At 34.4% G+C, this 22,778-nt stretch overlaps 1 protein-coding gene across 6 annotated transcripts in view; it reads left to right on the top strand.

Moving 5' to 3' along the window:
• The window catches only part of ERCC8 (ERCC excision repair 8, CSA ubiquitin ligase complex subunit), a 57,596-nt gene that overhangs the window by 19,359 nt on the left and 15,459 nt on the right, over positions 1 to 22,778 (top strand). For 2 of the 6 annotated variants that reach the window (XM_077897927.1, XM_077897932.1), the window contains exons 4-10: positions 534 to 657; positions 11,520 to 11,601; positions 12,642 to 12,710; positions 13,873 to 13,951; positions 15,674 to 15,774; positions 16,861 to 16,985; positions 17,294 to 17,350. In XM_077897927.1, the coding sequence (XP_077754053.1) occupies positions 534 to 657; positions 11,520 to 11,601; positions 12,642 to 12,710; positions 13,873 to 13,951; positions 15,674 to 15,774; positions 16,861 to 16,985; positions 17,294 to 17,350 (637 nt within the window). The remainder of the gene's footprint in view (positions 1 to 533; positions 658 to 11,519; positions 11,602 to 12,641; positions 12,711 to 13,872; positions 13,952 to 15,673; positions 15,775 to 16,860; positions 16,986 to 17,293; positions 17,351 to 22,778) is intronic. The other 4 variants (XM_077897928.1, XM_077897931.1, XM_077897929.1 and 1 more) reach the window with 4 other exon arrangements.

The following is a 22,778-nucleotide window of genomic DNA, read 5'->3' as shown; positions in this document are numbered from 1 at the left end:
TCTTCAACAGATCATGTTTCTATAGGTGGTGGGTTACATAAGTATGGTGCCTTGGACATCTACCGATTGCATTCTTTTGTCATTGAGTAAGTTCCTTGATCAGAAACAATATTGTGTGGGATACCCTGCAACTATGTGAGGCATTCAACAATTTTCAGAATGATTATACTGTTAAAATGGTATTTGGGAAAAACAAATCCAAAACCAGAAAAGATATCTCTTACAGTAAGGAAAAATCATTGCCCCCCTCTATTAACAGGTCCACTGTAGCTGGCTAATTCCTCCAGGTTCAAATGTAGAAATAGGAAGTTTCCCATTCTATGAGCCTTGGTAGGAAGCAGGCCTCCATATTAGCTACAGAAACCTGAAACTAAAGGTGCCTGGACTTTCTCCTCTGGCCAGCTGGGATGCAGGCCTGTGATCTAGGTTTAACCATTCATATTCTGCTGCTTGAGAGTGCTACTTATTAATATGGTATCCATTTTGAAACTCACATAAGTCAAGTATTTCTAAATACGATTGCTGTTTTGTAGAAACCATCCTGATGTTCACAAATATAGTGTGGAGACTGTACAGTGGTATCCTCATGACACTGGCATGTTCACATCAAGCTCATTTGATAAAACTCTGAAGGTGTGGGATACAAATACATTACAAGTAAGTATATTAAAACCTTTCCAAATAGCACTATAGGGTGAAGAAGAAGTACCCTAAGGTATTTTAGTATGATCATTTGCTAAGATGTTATATATGTGGTGGTTGAGGAGAGCTAGACTGCTGGAGTCCCTGTCTTGGCTCTGCTGCTCACTAGCTCTGTGACATTATAGAAGTGCCTGCACTTCTGTATGTTTCAGTTTCCTCACTTGAAAATGGGGGTAGTGATTTTACCCTATAGAATGACTAAATATGTTGATACACGTAAAGTACCTAGAATAGTGGTTAGCATATGGTAAGTGTTCAAAAAACATTAGTTATTATTATCTTTATTATTTGAAACTTATTGTCTAGTGATTTAAGGAAAAAATTACATTTGTCTTCTATTGACTTAAAATCTTAAAGGAAAAGAAAGCTACTAATATTGCTTAGTATAGGTAGATACTAAATAACAAAGATAGATAATAAAAGATAGTTTTTATGATATTTGGTTAAATTTATATTTCTAGTGCTAATCCTTTCTCTGAGCTTAGTCCCATATTTCCTTACCTGTCTACTGAACCTCTCTTACTTTTAATGTAGGGTAATCTCCTCAAATATATCATGTTCCAAACGGAACATGACCACTCCTCACATCCATTTAGTCCTCAAATCTTAGCAATTCTTTTTTTAAACTCTCCTATATTTTCTCTTCAATTTCTCTCTCCAACAGTGTACATCTAGACTATTACTAAAAACTTTTAAGTGCTATTCTTGCATTACTTTGCTTCCTATATTTTCCATAGTAAGTTCTACTCCAGAATAAAATTTATATAAAGTGGTTTCATTTTGTCTCTACCCAAAACCTCTAGGGACTTCCATTGTCTAAATTCAGCCTGGTGTTCTAATTCTCCCAACCTTAAGCCTTACTCCCTCAACCTTAGCTTCTAACTCTTTTCCACCTAAATTATTTGCTGTCTCTAATTTGACCTCCTTTTGTCTTCTGATCACATCTTGATTGTATTATATTTCTTGTCTCAAGTTGCTTTCCCTGCATAATTTTTTTCTTCTCTTAATTGTCTAAGTTTTGTACCCTTTAACCAACATCTCCACATTCTGCATTCCCCCTCACCCCACATTTTGCGTTCCCCCTCACCCCACCAGCCCCTGGTAACCACTTTATTCTGTTTATTCTGTTTCTATGAGTTTGACTTTTGTAGATTTCACATATAAAGTGATATCATACAATAGTTGTCATCTCTGACTTGTTTCACTTAGTGTAATGCCCATGGGGTCTATCCATGTTGTCAGAAGTGACAAGATATCCTCCTGTCTTGTGGATGAATACTATTTCATTGTGCAAAAATACCTCATCTTCTTTGTCTCTTCATATAGTTATGGATACTTAGATTGTTTCTGCAACTTGGCTATAATAAAAATAAAATAAATAATGATGCAATGAACAAGGGGGTGAAGATATCTCTCCAAGATAGTTATTTCATTTCCCTTGGTTATATATCCAGAAGTGGGGTTGCTGGATCATAAGGTAGTTCTGTTTTTAATTTTTTGGGAAACCTCTATACCAGTTTCCACAGTGGCTATACCAATTCACATTCCCACCAACAGTGCACAAGGGTTCTCTTTTCTCCACATCCTCACCAATACCTGTTATCTCTTGTCTTTTTTTAAATTAGCCATTCTAATAGGTGCGAGGTAATAGCTCACTGTGGTTCTATTTGCATTTTCCTGATGATTAGTGATACTGAACACTTTTTCATGGACCTGTTGGCCATTTGTATGTCTTCTTTGGAAAAATGCCTATTCACTTCCTCTGCCCACTTTTGAATTAGATTGTTTGTGGTCTTTGGCTGTTGAGTTGTATGTGTTCTTTATGTATTTTTAGGTATTAACCTCCTATCAGGTAAATGATTTGCAAATTTTTTCTTCCATTTAGTAAGTTGTCTTTTTGTCTTGATGGTTTCCTTTGCTGTGCAGAAGATTTTGAGTTTGATGTGTAGTTCTACTTTTTTTTTTTTTTTTTTTAAGATTTTATCTATTTATTCATGAGAGACACAGAGAGAGAGGCAGAGAAGCAGGATCCATGCCGGGAGCCCAACATGGGACTCCATCCCGGGTCTCCAGGTGCAGGCCCTGGGCTGAAGGTGGCGCTAAACCACTTAGCCACCGGGCTGCCCTAGTTCTACTTGTTTATTTTTGCTTTTGTTCCCTTTGTTTTTGGAGTCAAATCCAAAAAATCATCACCCGAAGAAGATTGGTAATAGGGAGCTTACTGCTTTTGTTTTCTTTTAGGAGTCTTATGGTTTCAGGTCTTCCATTCAAATCTTTAATCCAGCTTTTTTTTTTTTAAAGATTTTATTTATTTATTCATGAGAGAGAGAGTGAGGAGGCAGAGACACAGGGAGAGGGAGAGAAGCAGGCTCCATGCAGGGAGCCTGACGCGGGGACTTGATCCCAGGTCTCCAGGATCACACCCCGGGCCAAAGGCAGCGCCAAACCGCTGGGCCACCAGGGCTTCCCTAATCCAGCTTTTAATGAATTATTTGGAGCCCACTGTGGGCCTTGAACTCACAACCATGAGATCAAGAGTTGGACACTTCACCAAATGAGCTACCCAAGCACTCCTCATGTCTTTAATCTATTTTGTAATTTATTTTTGCATATGGTGTAAGAAAATGGTCCAATTTGCTTGTTGCTCTCTAGTTTTCCCAATATCCTTTCATGAAGAGACTATCCTTTCCGCGTTTTATATTCTTGGCTCCTCTTTCACAAATTTATTCACCATATATGCATGGGTTTGTTTCTGGGCTCTCCATTCTGTTCTTTTGATTAGTGTGTCTGTTTTTATGCCAATGCCATATTGTTTTGATTACTATAGCTTTGTGAGATAGTTTGAAATCAGGAAGTATGATACCTATAGCTTTTCTTCTTTCTCAAGATTGCTTTAGCTATTTGGAATTTTGTGGTTCCATACAAATTTTAAGATTTTTCTTCTATTTTGTAAAAATGCCATTGGAATTTTTATAGTACTTGCACTGAATCTGCAGATGACTTTGGGTGGAATGTAAATTTTAAGTGTTTGCTTTCTACCCCTGAGCATGGAATATCCTTTCGTTTATTTGTATCTTCAGTTTCTTTCATGAACATCTGATAGTTTACAGTTTACATATCATTTACCTACTTCGTTCATTTTATTTCTTGGTATTCTATTCTTTTTGATGCAGCTGTAAATAGAATTATTTTCTTAATCTCTCTGATAGTTCATTATTAGTATATAGAAACACAACATATTTTTATAGCCTTCAACTTTATTGAATTTGTTTATTCAAAGAATTTTTTGGTGGAGCCTTTGGGGTTTTCTGCATATAATATGTAATCTGCAAATAGAGACAGTTTAAATTCTTCCTTTCCAATTTTTGTACTTTTTCCCTTTTTTCCCTTGTTTCATCACCCTGGCTAGGGCTCTTTTTTTTTTTTTTTTTTTTTTTTTTTTTTTAAAGATTTACTTACTTATTTTAGAGACTGAGAGAGCATGAATGGAAGGGCCAGAGGAAGGGAAGAGAGAATCTTCAAGCAGACTGCACACTGATCACAGAGCCCAGTGCAGGGCTCCACCCCACCACCCTGAAATCATGACCTGAGCCAAAACCTAGAGTTGCACATTTAACCAACTATGCCACCCAGGCACCCCCAGCTAGGACTTATAATACTGTGTTGAATAAGCCTGGTAAGATTAGTCAACCTTCTCTTGTTCCTGATTTTAGAGGAAAAACTTTCAGCTTTTCATTGTTGAACATGAGATTAGCTGGTAGGCTTATTATTTATCTGTGTGTGTGTGTGTGTGTGTGTGTGTGTGTGTGTGTGTGTATTCTTTATTATGTTGAGATACTTTGCCTCTATATTTGGTTTGTTGAAAAAAATGCATCATACTTTATGGTAAAACTCAATCCTCTTTCCTGATTGTTTAAAAAATCTTAACATACTAGGAATAGAAGGGAAATTCCTTAATTTGGTAAGGAGTATTTTTTTTAAACATACCTTAAGCAAACATTTTAGTTGTTGGTAAATTGTTGAAAGCTTTCCCTTTGAGTTAACTCTGTTATTCCCTCTGTTCAATATTACAGTGGAAGTCCTAGCTAGTACAATAAGGCAAAAAAAAAAAAAAAGAAATGAAAGGAATTTAAATTATTATTCGCGGATGATATTGTGAGTATAGAAAATCCAAAAGAATCTCTAGCCAATTATTAAAATTAATATGAGTAAACTTAGGGTTACTGGATATAAGATCATTTTTGTTTCTGATTTTTAAGTACTATGAATTTTGAAAGTAGTATCATTGACAATTGCATCATATTCCTAGTAAGAAATTGTAAAGTGTACAAGACCACTCAACAAGACACAAAAAATTATAGAATATTAATGACACAAATTAAGATTTAAATAAATGGTGGGATATACCATATTCAAGAATTAGAAGGCTCAGTTTTGTCAAGTTACTAGTTTTACCCAGAGTAATCTGTAGAATCAATATATTTCTAATCAAAAGTTGACTGGCTAAGACTTACTATACATTAATTACACTAATTAAGGAGGTGTGAGATCAGTACAAGTTAAAAAAAAAAAAAACAGTGGAACAGGATAATCAAGAAACACACCCATACATGTACCATCATTTGAGTTATGACATAAGTAACAATGCAGTGCTTTGGGGAAATGATAGCTTTTTCTATATTGTGCTAGATCAGCTAGGTTTCCCTATTAAAAAAAAATTACCCCACAATAGACAGAAAAGAAATCTACCAATTTCAGTTAGATTACAGATATAAAAATATAAATGAAAGTAATAAAGCGTATCAGAAAAAAACAGGAGAATATTTTCATGGCTCGAGATAGGTAAAAGCACAAAAGTTTAAACCAAAAAGAGAAAGATTGAACTACATTAAGGTTAGGAAGCTCTATTCATCAAAAAACATTTAAGAGTAAAAGAGTAAGCCGTGAAGTGGGAAATAATATAGGTGACACATGCATACATTTGAAAAAAGAAATACACAAATTATATTAAAAAAATTAAAAGATTGAAATGAAAGCCCTATAGAGAACTATGCAAAACTTTTTTAAAAAGATTTTATTTATTTATTTATTTATTTATTTATTTGAGAAAGAGACAGAGAGCAAGAGGTGCAGAGGGAAAAGGACAACCAGACTCCAGGCTGAGCCCTGACCCCAAAGCAGGGCTCAATCCCAAGACCCTGAGATCATGACCTAAGCCGAAATCAAGAACAGATGCTCAACTGACTAAGCCACTGAGGCACCCTGCAGCAAAACATTTGCTTAGACACTTAACAAAAGAGGATATCTAAATAGCCAATAAATAAATGCATTCAGTGTTATTAATTGAGAGCCTGGGTATTAAGTCCACAACGAGGTACCTCTCTATATCCTCCGGAATGGCTAAAATTAAAAGGTCTGATAACAATAACAAGTGTATCTGTTGCTGATAAAATTACAGTTGATACACATATTTGATATTAACTGAGGCCAAATATGTGGATTCTTATTACCCAGAAGATACACTTTAGAGTATGTAAATGCATACATATATGTACCAAGGGATGTTTACAAGAATGTTCTTAGCAGCACTATTTATGATAACCAAAAACTAGAAATATCCCAAATGTCCATTAACAGTCAAAGAAATCTGGCAAATTTTACATTGAAATACTATCCAGCAATGACAAAGGAGCACTTCTATGTCAACAAAATGTATGAATTTTACATAATATAGAAAATAACCAGACACAAGTACTTAATATCTAATTCCTCTTCAAAAATAGACAAAACTAGGGACATCTGGGTGGCTTAGTTGGTTAAGCCTCTACCTTCAGCTCAGGTCATAATCCCAGGGTCCTGGGATCAAGCCACACATCCATCTCCCTACTCAGTGGGGAATCTGCTTCTCCCTCTCCCTCTGCCATTCCCCCTGCTTTTGCCTTTGGCTCTATCTCTTTATCAAATAAGTAAATAAAATCTTTTAAATATATGTATACATAGAAGTAACCTAGAATGATAGAGGTCTTTATGGTGGTTATCTTTCTTAGTGACGGTTGAAAGGGGACCTAGGAAGCTTTCTGGGAGTTAGTAATGTGATGTTTATAATGTTCTATATTATAATGAAGGTGGTGGTTACTTTGTGAAAATTCTTTGAACTGTACACTTTTCTATGTTTGTTACTTATACTTAAAAGTCTAGTTTAAAAATTAATAAGCCATACATTTGCATTTTCTCTCATTAACTGATCTCCTTTTAAGACTATAAGAAAAGACATCTTGATTTTAAATTTTCTTTAGAACATAAATGTTTGGAGCAACTGGGTAGCTTAGTCATGAGGCATCTGCCTTCAGCTTAGGTCATGATCCCAGGGTCCTGGAATTGAACCCTGCATTGGGCTCCCTGCTTATTGGGGAGCTCCTCCCACTCCCTTGCTCCCTCTGCTGTCTAGTTCTCTCTCTCTGTCAAATAAATAAATAAAATCTTTAAGGAAAAAAAAAAAGAACATAAATGTTTTTGCCAACCCAAAATAGTATTTTGCGAGGGCATCTGGCTGGCTCAGCTGGTAAAGCATGCTGCTTTCAATCTTGGAGTTGTGAGTTTGAGCCCCAGGTTGGGTGGAGAGATTACTTTAAAAAAAATAGTATTTAATGAATTCATAATTCTACCTGAAATAGAACATTTTATTGATAAGAACTTTGAAAGTATTCAATACGAAATGATTGCTTGTGCATCTGTTAGATACAAAGAAAAATAAGGAAAGATATTGTCCTTTTCCACATCCTCTATCCCTGTCACTAATTTTTCCTATTAGTGTACATATTATATATCTCTCATACTTTTACTTCATCTAAGTTTTCATAAGTATGTTTTTATAGCTTGAGCATATGATATGGCTTTGGCTTAAAGGAGTATCTTCTCTAGAGACTTCTGTTACACTTTAGGGTAAAGAACAACCTTTTCTCCTTCTGAGTGTTCTTAGAATTTTGCATAATGAAACATAAATCAGAAAATACAAATATTGGTATCCAGGCCACGTTCTTTAGAAACGAATAAGATTCTTGAATATATTCAACAGTATGTACTCAATTTTTGTTACACGTTAAAACTTGGGATTCAATGGCAAGCAAAATAAGCATCGTCCCTACCTTATGGCAAGGAGTTTCAGTTTAGCAAGAAAAACAAATGATTAAACAAGAAATAGCAGTAAAGTCTAAAAGGGACTATAATAGTCAAAGTGTACAGTGTCTTTAGCATGGTCACCTAACCTATGGAGAATTCAGGAAAGGCTTTCCAGAACAAGTAGTGCTCTGGCTTTTGGCTGAGATGAAGGGTGAGGAGTAGAAATTGGCCAAATCCATAGGAGGATGAGAGTTCTAGTTAGAGGGAACAACATGAGAAAACTCTTGGTGGTAACGCCACATTTAAAAAACTGAAAAGCACTCCGTATGGCTAGAGTGCCAAAGGACAGTAGCCAGAGATAAAGGCAGAAAGGTAAGCAGTATCTGTATCATGAGAGATCTTGTCAAGTTTATTAAGTAGGTTGAATATTTTCCTGGGAGAAAAAGCAAGCTTTTGAAGAATCTAAGCAGTGGCCCAAAATGAAAACATCAAATTGCCATTTTAGACAAAATAGTCTAGGTATGTTGCCAATAGGTTGGAAGGTGGCAAGAAGAGAGTCAAAGCGATTAGAGAGGAGGTTGTAGTAATCCAGGCAGGAGTCAGTAGATCCTGGCTTTTCTGGAGTAATGGCAATGGGATAAATAGATATGAGAGGATAACAGAGGAGTTGCAAGTTGATTAACTGTCGGGAATAGTGAAAAATCAAGAATTTCAGGGAAATGCAAGTCAAAACCACTGTGAGATAACCATTCGTACTTACTAGGATTGCTGTAATGAAAAAGAAAACAAATGTAGAGTAGGATGCGGATAAACTGGAACCCTCATAAATTATTGGTGGGGATGTGAAATGGTACAGCTGTTTTGGAAAACAGTTTCTGAAAAGTTAAACATAGATTTAGTATATGACCCAGCAGTTCCACTCCTGTGTATATACCCTAAGCAAAGTGAAAACATAACTTTACACAAACGTTGTACACAAAAGTTCATAGTGGCATTATTCAAAATAACCAAAAGGTGAAAACAAATGAAATGTTCATTAATTAATGAAAGGGTAGCCATAAAATGGACTGTTACTCAGCCATAAAAAGAAGTGAAGTACTGATACTTGCTCCAGTTAGATGAACCTTAAAAACATGTTAAATGAAGTGAAAAAAAGGAAGAAAAAATATGATATTAAATGAAAGACTGAAAAGATGATAGAGTATAATTCCATCTCTATGAAATATCAAGAAGTAGACTAATCTATAGAGACAGAAAGTAGATTAGTGGTTTCCCAGAGAGGATAGGGGAAAATGGGGAGTACTTGCTGATGGGAATGGGCTTTCTTTTTTCGGGTAATAAATATGTTCTAAAATTGATTTTAGTGATGATTGCACAACTCTATGAATATACTAGAAACCATTGAAGTACATACTTTGAATAAGTGAATTGTATGGTAGGTCAACTATAGCTCAATAAAGCTATTACTTAAAAAGAACAAGAATTATTCCCACGTTCTCTAATTTGGGCAGTTGAGGAGAATATATTGTTATTTGCTAAGATAGGGAAAGGTTAGGGGGGTATTGAGTCCAGTTTTAGATTTGTTACATTTGAAGGATTCATAGGAAATCTAAATGAAGATAATCCAGGAATTGAGCTATACATATCTGGTATTGAGGAATGTTGTCTACACAGATAATACAGGCTTGTGTCATTACCATGTAAGTGGCAGTTGAAGAGAAGGGTGCATAGAACAGAACCGTGAGGTGGACCAAGATTAATAGGACAGGAAAAGGAACAACAAAGCCTGCAAAAGACAACAATGAGAAATAGAATAAGAGGAAAATCAAGACTATGCAATGTAGAGGAAGCCAGTGAAAGAGATTGTTTTAAGGAAGATGGAGTAATCAGCTGTGTTGAGTGTTCTGAAAATTTAGGTAGATGACGATTATACTTGATGACAGCCAGTGTCAGTGATACTGGAAGAGTAGTGTGAATGGGAGTAGTGGAGATAAAAATTTGTGGTGAGTTGAGAAATATGTGGATTTGAAGAGGAAGAAAGATTAATTAGGAATATAGGATGAAAGGTTTTTGTTTCTGGTCTTGAGAGGGTTGCTGTTATAAGATGAAAGAAACATGAACATTTTTTAATGCTGATGGGAATGAGCCAGTAGGGAGGGGGACTTTGTAGGTATCCTGGAGTTAGAGGAGATAATGTGTGGCGTGAGATTTTTGACAGTGCTTAGGAGGATCTGAACACAGGTAGGGATATTAACTTTAAATATGAGGAAGGATGATTTTTCCATGATTACAGGAAGGAAGAAGGAAGAAGGATAAATGGAAGCAAATGTGTTTGTAGGTTTGTTGATAAGACATTCAGGGAATTCTCATTGAATGACTTCCTGGTTTCTCTTTGTAATAAAAGATCAAAACGCCCATTATGATCAAGTGGCAATGTTTGTAGAGAGTGGAAAAGTTTGAAATAGCTGTGAATATTGCAGAGAATAATAATAAAATATAATAGGACTGGCACTCAATACTGAAAGCCCATTTGGGATGAATGATCTTTCATAGTGATGCCAGTTTGCCTTACTGCAAGATTTTCTTTTGGGTAGATCAGAGATCAGCTTACTAAGCAGTCCATAGGCTAAGTCTGGGCCCATGGTCTCTTTTCGCAAATACAATGTTATTTCTTGTCTGTGGCTGCTGTGACACTACAGTGGCAGAAATAAGTAGTTGGAAATGACAGAAATGAGTAGTAGTCCTCAAAGCCTAAAATATTTATAGTCTTACCCATCACAGAAAAAGTTGGCTGACCTCTAGTGTAGATCAACCTGGATACAGGTGCAGAGAAGGCAGACACTTGGAGTTATCCAGTGTTGAAGTCTTGACAGAGTCAAGGATTAATGACAAAATAGTTGAAGATACTGGGGGATGAAGTATTGAACCTCGGAATCCAGGCTGAAGAAAGGGGAAAAGAAAAAAAAAAAAACAGAAACAGGAGGAACTAATAGGAGTTCCAGATTTTATTTGGATGTTTTGGAAGTAGTTGGGGAAAACTATGCTGAAAATGGTAGGAGATTGTGGTTATGGATTACATACATGAATTCTATGATTTTGAAGGAAGAGCAAGTCTGGGTGATGAGAGTGCTGGAATGTGGTAGCTGAAGTTGAATGGGACCAAGAGGCAGACTGCTGGCTAGATCACCTTTGTAGATGGTGAAGTTCCTCCAGTCTGGAGTGGAAAGAAAGATGGTGAGCCAGGTGGTTGTCTTTTATTTATCTGTAATTTATTAGGGAAAAGTTATTCCTCTTACAAAAGGGACAAGAGTGTTAAAACTAACAAAGGATTTGAGGTGCCTCCATGGCTCAGTCAGTTAAGTGTCTGCCTTCTGCTCAGGTCATGACCTCAATGTCCTGGGATCTAGCCCCAGTTCGGCCTTTCTGCTCAGCAAGGAGCCTGCTTCTCCTTCTCACTTTCCCTCTGAGCTCTCCCTCCCTCTTTCTCTCTCAAATAAATAAATATAATTTTTTAAAAATTAACTCCGAATTTAAAATTAAGAAGTTTTTGAGGATATCACATTCCCATGTATCAGTCAAATAAATTGTTAACAGTCATTTAAAAATTGGTAACAATGTGGAGATAAGTAAATAGAAAGTTTACTGCTTTTGTGATTATAATTAGAACTTATACTTTTTAAATGTCTTTTGATTATCAGACTGCAGATGTATTTAATTTTGAAGAAACCGTTTATAGTCATCATATGTCTCCAGTTGCCACCAAGCACTGTTTGGTAGCAGGTTTGTACCTGTACTCTTTTGCTTTTCAACATATTGAAACTTGCTCCCTTTTAATACCTAGTTAGTTTTGATAGACATTTTAACCCAGATCAATATCACAATTCCTTTAAAAAAAAAAAAAAGCTCAACTGTATACTACTATTTAAAACATCCAGTTTTATTGGTATTGTGCAAGTCGAGCACTGCCTAGTGGCTAGGATTCAAAGATTAAAAAAGTGCATTTCTGTTCCCTAGGGAGTTAATTTTCAGCCACCAAAATTTCAGAGATTTTACATGAACCAAATTTGGCAACTTTTTCAATTCAACACAGTAAAAAAATGGAAATTATTTCCTTTTCTCTAAGATTGTATTATTCAAATTAAACATTTTTATGAAAGCATCTGCAACAAGAGTTTTCATATGTGAAGAAAAAAAAAATGTTTTCCTGGTATCAGGTCCCTATGATTCCATTATTTGAGTGGCACTGCAATGAACATCTTCACCTCCAGATACTAGTCAGCTGCATCATCTGTAAGAAGAGTTGGCCACTAACTTGCCCTTGAAGTCCACTCATTCTGTGTCCAGAGTCTTTGATTGGAAGTTTATCATTAGTATGGAAAGGCTGAGGTATTAAATAAAATCATTTGCTGTAATAAAATAGCAGAGAATTATGCATACACATTGCAGCAGTACAGATTTCCTGGTTTTGGTACTGTGGTATAGTTACTTAACCTAACAACCATTAGGACAACATGGGTGAAAGGTGCACAGGGTCTTTCTGTACTATCTTTGCAACTTTGGGTGAATCTATAATTATTTCAAAATTAAATGTTAAAAAGTAATGCAATAATAGACCTCTCTTAGTACTAAGGTATGACTGCAATTAAATTTTCTACTTATAACATTAAAAATGATTTGAAGTATATTTTTGGCATACGTTTTTTATATTTCTACATGGATGCAGAGAAGATACCATGAATCATAAAGATAGTTTCTTGTTTCCTTTTGGTGATGATTCATAATAAAATTATCTTAAACCATTTTTGTTTTTGTTTTTACAGTCGGTACTAGAGGGCCCAAAGTACAGCTTTGTGACTTAAAGTCTGGATCCTGCTCCCACATTTTACAGGGTATTTTTTTTTTATTTGAAACAACAACTACTTTGAGTGAACCATTCAATAAAAAGAAACGTTACTAACAATGTATTCTTTGTAACTGACATGACTGATGTATTTTGTGCTAGTTGTTAAAAGTCAACAGGGAAATAAAGATCCTTCTGTGCATTATTCTTATAAAACTGAACTATTGAGCAGGCATTTATATAAACAATAGCCATAGGATAAACTCAAAGGATATGGAAAGTCTAGCTGAACACCTCTTATTTCTACATTTAAAAAAAGTTTTTTATGAAACTTAACATTGATTCACTTGTCTTACAAACATTGTTTAATATTGTTCTGGCTAAGTAAACATTCTTAATATTTAGGTGCTTTTTTTTCCCTGAGTGCAAATATTTTAGAAAAAGGTACTAGAATAATATTTTAGCTAAGATATGTTAATTTAAGTATTTTTACTACTTTGTTATCAGTATTAGGCCATCCGATTTGAGACAATGGAAAGATGGGTTATAATCCAGAAATTTACATTTTTATTCATTTCTGAGAAACACATAATATATGGAGAGAACTTGGTGAAATGGATAGCATTTGTTTTACATTGTCATGAATCTCTAATAACATAAGTTACATAGATGAAAATATCTAAATAATCCATTTAGGCAAAAGTGAATTAAAATGCTGAATTATCTATGAACTTATATAAACCTGTGCTTTGTAGAAAAAAATGTGTCCAAATGCTTTCTACAATCATGAATTTTAAGACAGTTTTTATTATAACTTTCTAAAAAGTTAGAAACCATTTTTATTCTATACAATGTTTCACTTGTATGATTTGTTGCAGTGGGTTTTTTGTGGTAGATGTAGGTAAATGAGATTGAGCTATATTACTTCAATGGATTGACTTTTTCATCTAACAGCTTTATTAAAAAAGAAAGACTCACTTGCTCTGACCATTCTTTCCAAGGCAAAACCAGGCCATTTATAATAAGATAACATGTGGGAAAAATGCACCACAGACTTCATACTATATTTAAATATAGATTATTATAATTGTGAAAAGGGGATGATTATATCAATTTATTTTTTAATATTTAGTCTTCACTTTCTTCAAAATGTTATGTTTAATTACATTGTATCTTTTTATTTTTCAAGTATTTTACAAGACTTCATACAGTTATATTTGCAGGTCACAGACAAGAAATATTGGCAGTTTCCTGGTCACCACGTTGTGAATATGTCTTGGCAACTGCAAGGTAACATGCAAATTATTTGGTTTTCAAGTTAATAATTAATGGTAAAAATTTGGAAAGCACTATTTTTATAAGATGCATATTTAGTTATTAATTAGGCCATTTAAATAATTGAGTTACAGTTTTTAAGTCCTATCATCAAAAGAAATCTTTCTTTGTATCATAATCCTAATCCTGACTATATATCTTGAAAGTGCTCACCTTTTAAAACAGAGAAAACAAGACAATCTCTGTAGCAATGCAAATCTGCTAGTACTACCCATTGAAAAAACTGTCTTGTGTCTTTTTTTCTACCCAAGTATAAGACTTAATTTTAAAATAGTAGCATTTCTTTTTGTTTTCTTTAATACAGAGGTTCTGAATCTAATTCAACATTTATTCATTGATTCAATTTACTAATATTTAATGACTGCCTACCATGAGCCAAGCAGTTTAGTCCTCAGAGAAGCTTCTGTTAATAGTTTACAGAATGTGATATTGAGATCTGTGCTTTCTGGAGTAGAACAAGTCTAGAATGTAGCTGTAGGAAGGCTGGCGAAAGAAGTGTGAAGGTGAGAAGCTGAGTGCTGGTTGTGTGTCCATGATAGGGCATATTTTATTGTTCATGCCTAACTTGGTTTTCCTCAAATCATGGGGGAGCTAAGAGGTTTTAGTTCTCAGAGTACCCTAGGAATTTGAATCAATATAAGAATGGATCTAGTAATCAACGTTAGGAATCAGATATGTCCAAATCTTATGTTTCAGAAAGTACTTAAGTCCTCAGACTCATGCCATTGGAAACTTCTTCCCCAGCTGGAAAGAAAGAAGATCATTTTGAAAATAGGAAATGCTAGCTTTTTGCTTGCTATTCTAATTAACTGGGCTTGATAGTGACCTGTGAAAAGAATCAAGATTATAGGAAGAGATAAGTCCTGTATCTATGTAAAAGATATGTAAGTTAGAAATGGGCTTATAAAAATGCATTGTATTGCTTTTTCTAATTAAAGGGGCTTAGATAAACCCAATGTGTTAGAATATTGTTAAGACCCTTTTTGAGAATGTGATAGCATCAATTAAACTGATTTATATTTTCTTTAGGAGTAGTTTAGAAGCTGGAACTGATATGTGGTCATGGGTTTTTTGTGTTTTTTTTTGTTTTTTTTTGCCTTTATTTTTTTCACTTACTTGAGATAAAATAAAAATAAATGTCAGATTTCCAAGAAACATTAAATTTATTAAATTTAGTTCTTGTATATCTGGCAAAGATTGATTTGAATATAGGAAACCTAATATAAATGTATTGTCCTCATTATTCACCTTAATTTTTTCATATTAAAAGAAATACCAAATTCATGCCAAATGAATTCTTAAAGTAAAATTAACTGCTTGATTGTCTAGAAAACATTTGAATAACAAACAATAGAAACGATGTAGTAACAAACTTGCTCTTGAGCAAGTGCCAAAGCTAACTAGTTTTGGGGAAGGAACGTGCTAATGTTATTAAGAACCAGCAGAATTCTGTCCATATGATCTAAAAATGGTTACCTTTTTTTCAATTATTTTCACTGCTTTTTGCTACTGACTTTGAATATTTGATGAAAAGGCAAAAGTACAATGACCCAAATGTACAAATATATTTACACTAATATACTAAGACCTCTGTGTGCTATAATACTGGAAAAGTAGGTGAAGAGTACAGTCACGGTCATAGCTATATATGTCAGTGTAATATTTATTTCTTCTTAGTGCTGACAGTAGAGTAAAATTATGGGATGTGAGAAGAGCATCAGGATGTTTAATTACTCTTGATCAGCATAATGGAAAAAAGTCACAAGCTGTTGAATCAGGTAATGAAGAATACATTACTATGGAAATATGCCAACAATAGTATTTTTTTATATTGAAAATTTTTAATTGAAACCCAGTAATTAATGTATATTGACAAGTGGCAAATTTTATGATTTAAAAAATGACATTTATAATAAATTGATTTCTAAACATACATACCATATTGTGGTCATATTATGAAAATGTGCAAGTTGTCTTAAATGTCTCAGCTGCTATCCAAGTGACAAAGTACCTCAGTTGCATTTTTAAATAGAATTTTTTTTTTTTAAGATTTTATTTATGTATTTGAGAGAGAGAACACGTGAGCACATGCATATACATGCAGATATTGGTCAGAGGGAAAGAGGAAATCCTAAGCAGACTCCAGGCTGATGGCAGAGCCTGAAGCAGAGCTCCATAGCAGGACCCTGAGATCATGACCTGAGTGAAATCAAGAGTCAGATGCTTAACTGACTGAGCCATCCGGACACCCCTAGAATTTAAGTTCTGTATAGGCTAAGATTCTGATTTATAATTAATTGTGGACCAGAAAAATCTTAGGATGAACTACATACAGTTTTATTACTGTTTTAATCATCTGTTTAAATTAATCCGGCTTTTTGAAAATTATACTTTCTCAAACTTGATCGTTTTGAAAATAATACAAATTTTGATTGAAACTAGAACAGTTATTCTTTCCCTATTGAAGGTTTTTTTTAATACTGAATAATAGTATTACTGATTTTTAATAGTCCATAGAATGGTTTTTAGATTAAAGATAGAAATAGTATATGAGAAATTTGGAAGGTATTTATTAATTTAAAATTTTAGTGGACATGCATTCAATTGAGTTTGATTGCACAGCTTACTCTGAAAACTTGTATTTAGCAAAATTTCTTTCTCTTTTATTTTTCTGTTTTTCTCTATTTTTATGGTTCTAATATATATAGCTTATTATATTCAAATAATCCAAATATAATCAACTTGTTTATTTTAAGTAATTCAGATAGTTGTCCTTAATAAAGTAAGTTTAAATAACTATTATCAAGCATTAAGTGTGTGCTGAATACAAGAGTAGATTAACTGAATTGTATTTTTCATTGCAGCAAACACTGCTCATAATGGGAAAGTTAATGGCTTATGTTTTACAAATGATGGGCTTCATCTCCTTACTGTTGGTACGGATAATCGGATGAGGCTCTGGAATAGTTCCAGTGGAGAAAATACACTAGTAAGAAATTTTAAGTATCTCCATTTTTTTTTAAGTAATCTACACCCAGTGTGAGGCTTGAACTTACAACCCCAAGATCAAAAGTCACATATTCTACCAATTGAACCAGCCAGGTGGCCCTCTAACCTTTTGAATATATATTTAAAAAATGGATCTATAAAATACACTTGGTGTTCTTCTGTAGACTTAACTCTTTTCTTTTGTCTGTATCCCAGTTTTCTTTTTGTATTTTTCCATTATGTGAAGTAATAACTCTCAGCATAGGACAACCTACCCTACTGTACCCCCACCACATTCTCCCCACTTAGGAGAATTACTGCTCTACTGAGCCACTGTGCATGATGCGAGTGTACCATATCTCTCAGGTATGTTGATTATAAAGTTAAATAGTTAAATTTTATACTATATATGACTTATAAACAAAATCTAAGATGAATGTTACAATACCAAAATATAGTACTTTAATACTGGAATAAATGTGTTTTAAATGTACTAGATTCTAATGTATTTAATTTCTAACACTTTAAAAATTTACGTGATGGTCTTTACCAGCCATATCTGTGGTTTAGGAACATTCAGAATAAGCTAGTAAGTTTGTAATTTGGTGGTAATAGTAATAGCTAATATTTATTAAGAGCTTATGTATCAGATACTGTTTTAATAAAAATTAACATATAACATGTGCCAAAGCATATAGAGTCTTATTTAATCATCAAATCAATACTGTGAAAGTAGTTACTGTTACAACTGTTACAATACCAATTTAACATATGAGGAAATAAGAAAATGGTTAATTTGCCTGAGTTAAAACAGCTGAAAAGCAACTATAGATTCCACTTTTTGACTATAGATTCCACTTTAACCACAATGGTAATTATACCAAACCCCTTATAGCATTTATTTAATGCTTTAAAGTAGGTATTGATATTAATCATCTTTCTTTTTTTTTTTAAGATTTCATTTATTTATTCATGAGAGACACAGAGAGAGAGAGAGAGAGAGAGAGGAGGGAAAGGTAGAGACACAGGCAGAGGGAGAAGCAGGCTCCATGCAGTGAGCCTGATGTGGGACTTGATCTCGGAACTCCAGGATCACACCCTGGACCAAAGGCAGGAGCTAAACCGCTGAGCCACCCAGGGATCCCCTCTTCTTTTTTTTTTTAAGTTTATTTATTTATTAACTTAAGTAATCTCTATACCCAGCATGGGCCTCAAACTCAAAATGCCTAGATCAAGAATTGCTATCTCTTCTGACTAAGCCAGCCAGGTGCCCCATTTCATATTCCTTTCTTTAACCTCCTTTCTAGCTAATTCTCTTTTAGGTACTTTAAATATCACTTCTTTTATTAAATTCTAATATTACTGTAAGGCCAAAATTGTTTATACTAGATTACTTTAGAGTTGCTAATCTTTTATGTATTTTATGAAGTGCTTCTCCATCATATCTCAGACTAGAAACTCAGGCATTGCAAACTAATTTAGAATCTTCCATTCATTATATTGGTATCATGTTTCTAATCAGGTCACACCTTTCTTTTCTCATTTCATTCATTTGTCAAATAAGTATTTATTGAGCACTTCCTGTTTTCCAGACAGTATTATACAGCAGCAGACAAAACAGATAAGTCCTCTCTTCACATTACCTCCCTAGAATGTAAGTGAATGTACTTACATTCTAGGGAGAGGAAGAAAGCCATCCATCCATCAGTCAATAAATAGATGGATGGATAAAATTTATTTTATTTTATTTTATTTTATTTTATTTTATTTTATTTTATTTTATTTTATTTTATTTTATTTTATTTTATTTTATTTTGTTTGTTTTGTTTTATTTTATTTTATTTTATTTTATTATTTTATTTTAAGATTTCATTTATTTTTATTCATGAGGGACACAGAGAGAGAGAGAGAGAGATAGGCAGAGGGAGAAGCAGGCTTTCTGCAGGGAGCCCAATGCAGGATTCGATCGCAGGATCCCGGGATCACAACGTGACCAAAGGCAGATCCTCAACCACTGAGCCACCAGGTCCTCTGATAAAATATATTTTAGATGTAGCAAGTGCTATGAAGAAAAGTAAGGAAAGTAGCGTAGAAAATATTGGGAAGTTGGAATTGCATTTTTGCATAGGGCTGTCAGGGTATGTTTCATTGAGAAGACGATATTTGGCCTGAAGGAAATGAAGGAGAGGGCCATCAGATATCTGGAAAGGGGAGCATTCCAGGCAGAGGAAGGAAGCAGAAAGATCCTGAGGCAGGATCTTGGGATATCCAGGGAATATCCAAGAGGCTCTTATGTTGAAATAGAAGAAGCAAGGGAGAGAGAAATAGGAGGTGAGGAACAGAAGGAAAGGACAACAGAGGATACAGGCTAGGCCTCTGTGTAAGGGCTTAGGCTTTTTCTCTGGGTGAAATGGAAAACCGCTAAAGGCCTTTGAGTAGTAATATGACAGGGTCACTTTGGAAAGGTAGGTTGGCATGTGCATCAAAGGTGAATGTGATAAGTATAAACAGTATTGACTTAAAAAAAATTAACAGTATTGACTATATATATAAATTGTTAGTGTGATTTTCCATTTTTCTCTCCTTGAAGGTGATACTCATACCTTATGGGTTTGTGTTAGTAGTAAGTCCATTTCTTGAATAGTGTGTTTAGAACAGATAATACATTTTAAAATTGACTTTATCTAAGTAAAAGTCATTCATGTAAAGATGACTAGAGTAGCCCAGAAACTCACCTCCAGAGGACACTTAAAAGAACTGGAGACATCAATCCCAGAAAAAGAAACTCTCAGTGGAAACACACAGTCTTCAAATACCTAGAGCACTGTCAGAATTGGAAACTGATTCCAGTCCTGCCATTTATTAATTTGCGACCTTAGTCAGTTTATTTAAGATGACATTATGAAGGACTATGGTAGGAGTTTTAATGTCTCCATCTTTATAAATTGGGGTTATTATGTACCTAAACAGTAATTTTAAGGATATAATGGAAGTATGAAAAGGGTAGTAAATAATTAAATACCTGTTAAATAATAGGTGTACCATAAATAACTTTTTATTGTGTGACGTTGCCTTATTGGTAGCACCCTTGTTAGTTTTGTTTTTTTTTTTTTTTTAAGATTTTATTTATTTGAGATGGAGAGAGAAAGAGCGCATGTTCATGCTTGAGTGGTAGGGGGTGGGGGATAGAGAGAGAAGGCAAAGTAGGCTCCCCACTGAGTGGGGAGCCTGATGCAGGCGAGATCCCAGGACCTTGAGACCATGACCTGAGCCAAAGGCAGACGCTTAACCAACTGAGCCTCCCAGGCACCCCTAGTTAGTTTTAAAAAGGTGTGTATGGAGGGTGTCCATTGGCAACAATAGAATTTGTACCATTGACTTACTTTGATAGTACTCTGTGGTATAACCTTTTCTCCCATTTTATGCTTCTCTTACTGTTTTTTCTTATGCTTCCTTTTTGCTTTTAAGAGGGCTTCATCTTTTACATCTCCTTTTCCTCTTCAGTAGAAACTTCTAAATTTTAAAAACAAGTATCAAGAAAAATACATAAGTTAAATAAGAAAACTTTAATCCTAACCTTAAAGTTGTAAATATATTTGTTTTCTTTGCAAATTCTGAAGCCTTTTTATTATGTTCTCTTTGAGTAATTTTCTTTTTGTTTGATCTGGTAGTTAGATATTCTCGTTCTTCAGAGATACTTCTCTTTCTCTTCCTTATTTTAAACTAACGGTTCTGGACCTACCTCAGTAGCTTTTGCTGCTTGTTGTTTTGTAATGTGGTTGCTTGGTTGGTTGGTTTGTTGGTTTATTTATGTATTTATTTATAAAAAAGATTTTATTTATTCATTAAAGACACAGAGGAGAGAGAGACCGAGACACAGGCAGAGGGAGAAGCATGTAATGTGGTATATTTATAAAAGCAACATTGCCACATTTCCCAAACACTCTTTCAATCCAGCTATGATTAACATTTTGGAGAAGTAATTCCTGTGATAAATTAGAAGCAGTATTAAATGTAAGGATTTTAAGAAAGTAAATAAATTTTTACTTGGAATATTAAAAATAAAATTAAATAAATTTTAAAAAGTGTAAGTGCATACTTCTAATGGGTGTATAATTATTTGTAAGTTATATACAAATACTGTTGTGAACCTATGTGTAAAGATTAATTTCTTATTTTTTAAGTAAAAATGAGATAAAAAAAATAGAATTCTTATGTTTTCTTCTCACACCTTACTAGATTATCTTGCAGGGTCCTCGTGGTGTGTGAACTGCACTCTAGGGACCATTACCTTAGAGAACATAACAAGTACGTGCAGGAAAAATGCACAGAGAGACAGCTTTTGGTACAACAAAAGAACAAAAAAATTATAGTACCTATTCTGGTGTTGGTTGTTTTAGTTACTGCTGTTATCATTCACTGTGACTGATACCTAGAAATTGGAAGTTTATCCTTTATTCTTCCTTGCCCCTTATCCCTTGTATTAAATGAATTACACGTCCTCTTAATTCTTTCTTAATTTTTTTCACATCCGTCTTCCCTTCCAGCCTCACTCTGGGTTCTCATGATCTATTTAATTAGTTTAATATTCTAACTTTTCCTAAACTGATCTCCCAGTGGAAGTCTCTCACTGTTTCCTCAACACTTCTAGGTAATTAAAACCAATGCTTTTGCCTATTGCACACTGAGCCTTCATAAGCTGTATCTTATAATTCACCGGCTTTATGTCTTGTCACTTTACCTTATTTTTCTCTGTCATTACTGAACTACTTAGAGGTTTTGAAAAATACTGTGCTCTCTTGCCCTTCCTTTTGCTGCACAGACTCCTGCCTTTGCTTTGAAATAGTGTAGTTCTCCTTCCTGTCCTAGATGCTTCTCAGCTTTCAAGGTTCATCTCAGACACAACCTCTGTAATTGCTCTCGTCTGGCTTAAATGCTTCCAAGTACCCAGTGCTTACTTGGAGAAGAATGTCCTGTGATCATCAGGTCATGGAATGAAGGAAAAATCATTTGCCACAATGTAGCATTGTGGTTTTTGATTAGTACAGTTGAGATTTAGCTTTTCATTCTGTCATTTGCTACCCCAAAGACCTCAACTAAAATACTTAACCTTTCTAAATGTTTTCTTTTTGCATAATAATGCTATCTCATAGCACTGTTTTAAGTATTACATGAAATAACCCTTGTAAAACATTAAGCACTTTGATATTTACAGCAAATGTTGTCAGTAAATGCTACCTGTCTTTATTATCATTATGCTGATCATTGTTTGACAATAAAATAAGCTGCCTTGTGATGGAATCTCTGTCACTGTAGGTATTCATTTGGTGATTAAATGTATGTATTTCCTGGAAAAATAAAGGGATTCATCCTATCCAAAGTCTCATATCTTCCTCTCCTATCAAAATCTTTTTTTTTTTTTAAGGTTTTATGTATTTATTTATTCATGAGAGACACAGAGGGAGAGGCAGACATGGGGAGAGGGAGAAGCAGGCCCCCTGCCGGGAGCCTGATGCAGGACTCAATCCCAGATCACAACCTGAGATGAAGGCAGTTGCTCAACCACTGGGCCCCCCAGGTGCCCCTCAAAACCTTTTAAAAGCCTGTACATGCCACCTTTAAGACATCATAGCCAAAAGGAGCCTCCCCTCTACAGTACTTTTATAATAATACACATCATGCTATTTATCATACATTGGTAAGCATACATTGTCATAAAATGGGAACCTTAAACAATCATCTAGTATAATGTATGACACATAGTGAGCATTGGTGAATGATCCTTCCTTTCCTT

Source organism: Canis aureus, chromosome 5 (assembly GCF_053574225.1).
Source record: "Canis aureus isolate CA01 chromosome 5, VMU_Caureus_v.1.0, whole genome shotgun sequence".
Taxonomy (NCBI): domain Eukaryota; kingdom Metazoa; phylum Chordata; class Mammalia; order Carnivora; family Canidae; genus Canis; species Canis aureus.
Note: the sequence above shows the minus strand (reverse complement) of the source record. Positions and strands in the feature narration are given on the sequence as shown.